General features: G+C 41.6%; 1 protein-coding gene across 1 annotated transcript; it reads right to left on the bottom strand.

Annotated features, from left to right (window-relative positions):
- Positions 1–3,289: 3,289 nt before the first annotated feature.
- Positions 3,290–6,252, bottom strand: LOC145876870 (haptoglobin-like). Its single transcript, XM_082972209.1, has 4 exons — positions 6,116–6,252; positions 5,675–5,787; positions 4,240–4,508; positions 3,290–4,054 (listed from the first exon to the last, which is right to left on the bottom strand). Exons 1-4 carry the CDS (start codon positions 6,118–6,120, stop codon positions 3,491–3,493), a joined length of 951 nt encoding a protein of 316 aa, XP_082828335.1. The 5' UTR covers positions 6,121–6,252; the 3' UTR covers positions 3,290–3,490.
- Between the last annotated feature and the right edge of the window lie 2,094 nt (positions 6,253–8,346).

The following is an 8,346-nucleotide window of genomic DNA, read 5'->3' as shown; positions in this document are numbered from 1 at the left end:
CATTTCCATCATGAATTGTTGTGTATTTAACCCTCTGTTCCCCCCATGTCCTTGTGTGGAATTGTTTGTTTGTAAGTGCTTGTACTCTGTTACTGGTGCGCATTGGGTTTTGTACCCATGTAGGTTCGTTTTGTATTAAACTGCTCCGGCTATTACCTATCTCTGCTCTCCTGCGTCTGACTTCACTGCCACCAGGTCCGCAATCCTTACATATACCACACCTCCTCAGGCCTTATTGCTTATTAGAACACATAAGTTTATTATAAGGCATTATAAAGGTCATTAAAATAATTATAATATGTACTTCATAGAAACGGTTACCCTTTATATTCTAATAACTCACATTTTAAGATTCATTATTTCATTTATTCCATGTTAAGGGCTCTAACCAAGGAACAAGACTATTTGTCTCCCTCTTGCTGTTGCATGCAGTTCCTCTCTCTTCCTCCCTCCCTCTAACCCCTCCCTCCCTCTAACCCCTCCCTCCCTCTAACCCCACCCCTCTGGCAGAACCAGGAAATCCCTCCCCCTTCACAAACTCTCTTCTGAGGAAACGAAACTGATCTGAGTCTCTGTGTCGTCTGTCTGTGTGAGAGTGAACAACCGTCCAAATGGCTCAACAGGGAGTTCTGCTGGACCAGGACCAGTTCTGTTGTTCTGTCTGTCTGGATCTACTGAAGGAGCCTGTCACTACTGCCTGTGGGCACAGTTACTGTAGGAGCTGTATTGAGGGCTGCTGGGATCAGGATGTTCTGAAAGGGGTCTATAGCTGTCCTCAGTGCAGACAGACCTTCAGTCCGAGGCCTACGCTGAGTAAAAATAACATGTTGGCTGAAATGTAGAGAAAGTGTTTTAAAATAGGCATCCTATCATTTGAAAATGAGTTGAAAGGCTAAGTGATTCTCCTCCTGAGAAGAAGCTGACAGCCTTCAAACAGAGCAAAAAAAGTGGTCCCAAAAAATATGTCAAAATGAATAAAAAAATGATACAGCTGTCTTTAATAAGATCAAACTGAACTAACTGCTATCTTGAAATGTTGAAAAAGTGTTTTTAAATAGCTCAGTCTTATCACTCAATATGAGTCAAAATCTGTCACTTCCAGGACTGCTCATTTTGTCAAAAATGAAAAAATGAAAAAAATAACTACTCACAGCTGTGTTAAAACCTCTTGGGGATAGGGGGCAGTATTGAGGATTTTGAAAAAAAATATGTGCCCATTTTTAACTGCCTCCTACACCAACTCAGAAGCTAGAATATGCATATTATTGTTCAGGTTTGGATAGAAAACACTGAATTTTCTAAAACTGTTTGAATGGTGTCTGTAAGTATAACAGAACTCATATGGCAGTCAAAACCCTGAGACAAATTCTGACAGGAAGTGGATACCTGATGTGTTGAATTACCTTTAAGCCTATGCCATTGAAACACACAGGGGCTTATTAATCGTTGAGCACTTCCTATGGCTTCCACTAGATGTCACCAGTCTTTACAAAGTGTTTTGAGTCTTATACTGTGAGATCTGACCGAACAAGAGCCTTGGAACGGTGATGGCCGATTAGACTCTGGTGCGCGAGTTCATGTTGGGTACTCTCGTTCCAATACGTTTTAAAAGAGAATGCAATCGTCCGCCTTGAATATTATTCATGTTCTGGTTAAAAAAGGCACTAATGATTTATGCTATACAACGTTCGACATGTTTGAACGAACGTAAATATTTTTTCTCCCTTCTTTCATGAAGAGAAGTCCGGCGGGCTTAGATCATGTGCTAACAACACGGAGCTTTTTGGACATAAATTATGAGCTTTTTCGAACAAAACTACATTTGTTATGGACCTGGGATTCCTGGAAGTGACATCTGATGAAGAGAATCAAAGGTAATGGATTATTTACATAGTATTTTCGATTTTAGATCTCTCCAACATGGCGGTTAGTCTGTATCGCAAAGCGTATTTTTATGGGCGCAGTGCTCAGATTATTGCAAAGTGTGATTTCCCAGTAAGGTTATTTTTAAATCTGGCAATCCGGTTGCGTTCAAGAGATGTAAATCTATAATTCTTTGAATGACAATATAATATTTTAACAATGTTTTCGAATAGTAATTATTTAATTTGTCGTGCTGATTTGACTGGCGGTTATTGGAGGGAAACGATTTCCTCAACATCAACGCCATAGTAAAACGCTATTTTTGTATATAAATATGAACTTGATAGAACTAAAAATGCATGTATTGTCTAACATAATGTCCTAGGAGTGTCATCTGATGGAGATTGTCAAAGGTTAGTGCATAATTTTAGCTGGTTTTCTGCTTTTGGTGATGCCTGTCTTTGAATTGACAAAACATTACACACAGCTATTGTCAATGTACTCTCCTAACATAATCTAACTTTATGCTTTCGCCGTAAAGCCTTTTTGAAATCGGACAACGTGGTTAGATTAAGGAGATGTTTATCTTTCAAAGGGTGTAAGATAGTTGTATTTTTGAGAAATTTGAATTATGACATTTAATAGTTTTCAAATTTGGCGCTCTTGATATTTCACCTGTTGTTGATAGGGTGTACCAGGGGTGGGACGCATGCCCCTAGTACATAGAGATTAAAGGAAAAAGCTTCTACCAGTCCGTGGTGAGTAATCCCAGTTCTGATGTCCAGTAGTTATTTTCGGTCGTAAGAGACGGTAGCAGCAACATTATGTACAAAATAAGTTAAAAAATAAGTTACAAACAACACAAAAAAATGAACAAAATAGCACAATTGATTACGGGCATGTAAAACATCAGCCATACTCTTCGGCACCATTTCTGAGATATCTCTTGTTGAAACTGAACAAATTGTGGTACAACAGGCTGCTCCAAAGCAAGAGAGCTATTAACTAGTGTTGAGCTGTGATGACAAGCCTTTTGTCTTCTGTATTTAAATTAGTCACTAACCAGGAGTGACATGACCTCCATTCCCCTGCTGGGAGGGATTCTAGACCCTCGTTTATGTAGCTCTATTTTAGAACAAGTTATTTCCTTCTTGAATGATTTTCATGACAAATCTACTAAAAAACCCTTGCTGGTCTCAACACAATATCCTCCTTGGCCAGATAACAATTTTCCTTAATAATTCCATTACTTAAATGAACTTCAGAATCGTCTCATGTCCTAGCTGTAGGCTACTTGTTTTAATGGCTCTAACATGCTCTAAGGTTCCAGCTTGTAGAGATGATCTAAAACATGTTTCCCAGCATTCTAAAATGAGTTGAAGAAAATGTGAATAAAAGTTATAAGGTGAAACATCGGAAACCAAACTTCTTAGGAGAGATTAATTTATTGAAAATCCTTTGAAATCAACATCGGAAGACACACTCAATCAGGCGGGGGCACACACTCAATGAAAGTCGAAACTTGAGAGAGTTTTACAAGATCAAGTCAGAAAATTACTTTGTTAGCAAAGGCATAATGGAGATTATGAGCCCCGGCTCTCATATCTGAAACTGTGCTGAGTGGAGGCTACAACTGCCTCGAAAACATCTCAGACATTACACTGGAGCGGAGACTGGCTGATTTCTCACTGTCACCCCTGAGGACACTGTTGATCCAAGGCATGTAGGCAGAGAGCTTCATGTAGACAGCGTATTTCCTCACGGCACAGGCCTTATCGAAGGACAGGATCCCTGCAGCATACACTCTGCCGTCTTTGGGGTCCTGGACTGCCAGGGCACCGCCTGCATCCCCAAAGCACACATTCTCCTGGTACTTGCTGGCTCCAGTACAGAACATGTTGTCGTCTATGGTTGGAGTGCTGCCACCACGGTTGTACTCTGCCTTACAGAAGCTATGCGATGCCACAGGCAATACCAGGTGTTTCAGTGACTCAGCGGGGGTGAAGTGGACCCCCCAACCCCAGCCTGTGATGATGCCTTTCTCCTGGGCTGCCTCAGCCAGGTCCTCACCCCTCTCAGGCAGAGGGATGGGCATCACAGCCTCGCTCAAGGTGAATGGCTCCTTCAGCTGAATCAGAGCCAGGTCGTTGTCCCAGTCTGACACGCTCTGGAAGCCTGGGTGCAGAACCACCTAGAAGGGGAAGGGAATAATTCATAGGACCTTTTTTTTGACGATCTACTGTATTTGTGCTCTAACTACCTATAAGACTGAAAATGATGATGTAGGTGAGAGAGCCCAGTGCAGTTCTGCTTGCTGTAAATACTGAATTGTCTGTATATTGTTTGAAAGAGATGGTAATGGGTATACTAGCTCACCTTTTCTACAGCAACTTCTTTGGAGTCATTGGCTTGGGAGTATCGCGTGATGCCTAGGTACACCTTGGGGATGATTGGTTCTTTCCCCTGGGTGTCCTGCCTACTCTTCCTGACAAACAAGTTCCTGCCAGCGGTCAGGACCCAGCGGTCAGAGATTAGAGCTCCCCCAGCGAAGCCCCCGTTCATGACGTTTTTACTCAGATAGACCATGGCCTGCCAGGGGACATGAGGGGCCAGGGTGCCCCCAACCATACGCCTGAAGCGCAGGTCTGGGCAAGAAACACAACAACATTATTTCTATACAATCTCTATATGGTTAAAACATCCCCAACTCAGCACCACCTAGCACTTACTGCTGTGCAACTCAAACACAACTATAAAAGATTATTGCAGAAAAATGAAATGTGCCTCAATACAATTCCAGCCTTTGTTTTAGTTTGAGTTTGAGTTTGCTAAAATCAACACTATTCACTTGAATACACATAACATTTGGTAGTAGCTTTCTGGAACCTTTTAGCTTTGACCTGACAAAAGTTCAGTAAATTCATTAATCATCTACTATTATCTAAAAAAAATAAGTGTTGTCATGACTTGAGCCAGACAAGGCTAGCTTTCACAGAATTACCTTGGAGGTCACAATACGCAGAAACCTAGATGAGGATGGAATTAGTGTCATTTCTCTTCTCAAACATTTTCCTGAAACGTTTGATGAGAGGTGGATTTTGAGGAATTTTACTTTTCAAGGCTTTCATGCTCTGTAGATTTTCCTAATGACATATTTTACCATCCAGCTTGGAGGAAGCTGAGACTGAGGATCTCTCCTTCCTTTCCTCCCTGCTTGCCTTCTCTTTGATCCCTGTCATCTCATGTGTGTCGCTGCTGAATCGATTTTTAAGATAATCGGGATAATAGCTGTGAGCCGTGAGACTTAACAAGGTTCTCACTTGAAAGTGATGGTGACATCCTCATTTTGGCCACAGCTACTGTATTCTCCAACAGGCTGAATAGGAACAGCTTGTGTCTGCTCAGCTCAGAGTTGCGTAAGGGGATCCATAGTGAAGATTGGCTTCAGAACATCCGATGAGAGTGACAGTGTAATTGAAATGTGAGTGATATCCTTACACGAACCAGTCACAACGGGCCAGCAAATATAATATGTTTCGGAAATAGACAAATTGCACGTGTGAAAACACACGTGTAATGTGTAAGTCCAATATTTTTGGGCGATATTCTGCATCAATGGTGTCACTAACACCCACCTTAACATAGACATGGGACAAGAAAGGTTGTCAATGATCTTTAAAATGTACATGTTTTTGTTTGAAAACGTTTCATCCCTCTCACTTTGTTGACATTTCAATCTAAATCAGAAAAAGTAAGCACGTATTGGCATAAGGCAGGGAGTTGGTTATGTGTCAGTTAGACAGATAGCTACCTGAATTGTCTGACATCTCATCAATTGATTTGGTATTGGTTTTGATTTTGATTTTGATTTTGTCCTGTTCCAGACAGACACAGGAGGCCGCGAGGAGCACTACCAGGGATGACCTGCGGACAGAAGGAACACATAAGTACAGTACACACACACAGAGCCAACTGACAGACAGCGCCCAAACACTCACTAGTACCACAACTAACGGTTCCTTTACTTAGGAAGTCTCTGGGCTTGCTTGTTAACCTATATTTAGAAAAGGTCTCTAGCTAGAGCAATTTGAATGTTTTTTGAAAGATTTAAGTAGCTGTGTTTCCCTGCCATTTTACAAAGATCCATTGTCCAAAGACATTTCAGAGATTCATTTGGATTGGTACTGCAATGACAACAATTGCCAGGCAACTAGGGTTTTGTTGAAGAAAGAATATGAAAAGTATAACATACCACATTTTGATGGAAATATCTGTTTATCAGTTTGTATGTTGAGCTGTGTCTCCTCTGTAAAGACGATGTACTCCGTGAGAAGTTATAGGACCAAGGCCTTATATCTGCTGAGGAGAGAACTCACCCCCTGTCTGCCCACCGCTGGGAATTTTGCTGGACACAGCTTCAGTTCTGATTCCCGAAAATCGGAGAGATTGCAAAATCTCTGTTCATGCCAACCCATTATTGGAATCGTGTCCAAACCCTAACCCTGACCCCATCTGGAGCTCAGCCACAGCCAACTAGTATCAGAGAAGACCATCTGAGGGATAAATCATTTCATAGGGTATGAATTATGAAATCAGAACAGGATACAGCACATCTATAATTTGTGCGTCAATTTGGTTTATTGAAAGTAAATGAGGTGCATATAAATGCCGCATCAGAGTGTGTTATTTAAAAAATGTGATACCGTCATAGTTGTTGTTGTTTGTTGTTGACTCACATTTGCTGTTTACGACTCACTTTGGTAACACTGTACTTGACATCCAGCGTCATAAAACATTATGACACAGTCATAACCATGTCATAATATGTCATAACAGCTGACATAACTTGTCATAGCCTGTTATAATATGGTCATAACACTGTTATGACACATATTTGGACCTGTTGTGACATATATTGAGTTATTTTATGGCTGGTTATAACACCTACATAAGAGTGTCAAAACCCACAAAACCTACCACACAAGGCAAACCATTCCATTACACCATAGCCTACATGTCAACAGTATGTTTATGTTATATACAAATGTTTGAAATTGACCATATTCAATTATTGTAGTTGCTCACACATTGATGTCAGACATTTTTTTTTTATAAACAAAAACATTTATTTCACCTTTATTTAACCAGGTAGGCCAGTTGAGAACAAGTCCTTTATTTAACCAGGTGGGCCAGTTGAGAACAAGTCCTTTATTTAACCAGGTAGGCTAGTTGAGAACAAGTTCTCATTTACAACTGCGACCTGGCCAAGATAAAGCAAAGCAGTTCGACACAAACAACAACACAGAGTTACACATGGAATAAACAGAAGTACAGTCAATAACACAATAAAAAAATCCAGTGTTATTAACACTGGAGTGATAGATGTGCAGATGATGATGTGCAAGTAGAAATACTGGTGTGCAAAAGAACAAAAAAAGTAAATAAAACAATATGGGGATGGGTTGGCGCCCCCCCCCTTGGGTTGTGCCATGGCGGAGATCTTTGTGGGCTATACTCGGCCTTGTCTTCGGTGAGTTGGTGGTTGTAGACATCCCTCTAGTGGTGTGGGGGCTGTGCTTTGGCAAAGTGGGTGGGGTTATATCCTGCCTGTTTGGCCCTGTCCGGGGGTATCATTGGATGGGGCCACAGTGTCTTCTGATCCCTCCTGTCTCAGCCTCCAGTATTTATGCTGCAGTAGTTTATGTGTCGGGGGGCTAGGGTCAGTCTGTTACATCTGGAGTATTTCTCTTGTCTTATCCGGTGTCCTGTGTGAATGTAAATATGCTCTCTCTAATTCTCTCTTTCTCTCTTTCTTTCTTTCTCTCGGAGGACCTGAGCCCTAGGACCATGCCTCAGGACTACCTGGCATGATGACTCCTTGCTGTCCCCAGTCCACCTGGCCATGCTGCTGCTCCAGTTTCAACTGTTCTGCCTGCGGCTACGGAACCCTGACCTGTTCACCGGACGTACTTGTTGCACCCTCGACAACTACAATGATTATTATTATCTGACCATGCTGGTCATTTATGAACATTTTAACATCTTGACCATGTTCTGTTATAATATCCACCCGGCACAGCCAGAAGAGGACTGGCCACCCCTCATATCCTGGTTCCTCTCTAGGTTTCTTCCTAGGTTTTTGGCCTTTCTAGGGAGTTTTTCCTAGGGAGTTTTTCCTAGCCACCGTGCTTCTTTCACATGCATTGCTTGCTGTTTGGGGTTTTAGGCTGGGTTTCTGTACAGCACTTTGAGATTTCAGCTGATGTACGAAGGGCTATATAAATACATTTGATTTGATTTGATTTGTAGGTAGTTGGATGGGCTATTTACAGATGGGCTGTGTACAGCTGCAATGATCGGTAAGCTGCTCAGATAGCTGATGCTTGAAGTTAGTCAGGGAGATATACCGTTGAAGTCGGAGGTTTACATACACCTTACCCAAATACATTTAAACTCAGTTTTTCACAATTCCTGACATTTAAT

The sequence above is a fragment of the Salmo salar genome, unplaced genomic scaffold, assembly GCF_965601325.2.
Source record: "Salmo salar unplaced genomic scaffold, fSalSal1 ptg000613l, whole genome shotgun sequence".
NCBI classification, from domain to species: domain Eukaryota; kingdom Metazoa; phylum Chordata; class Actinopteri; order Salmoniformes; family Salmonidae; genus Salmo; species Salmo salar.
This window is presented reverse-complemented; position numbering and strand designations above follow the sequence as displayed.

Excerpts from the sequence above, each read along its gene's own strand:
- LOC145876870 (XM_082972209.1), bottom strand. Across the intron at positions 4,509-5,674 it reads TGAGATGTCAGACAATTCAG|ACCTGCGCTTCAGGCGTATG; the intron begins GTAGCTATCTGT and ends TTTCTTGCCCAG. Across the intron at positions 4,055-4,239 it reads AAGAAGTTGCTGTAGAAAAG|GTGGTTCTGCACCCAGGCTT; the intron begins GTGAGCTAGTAT and ends TTCCCCTTCTAG.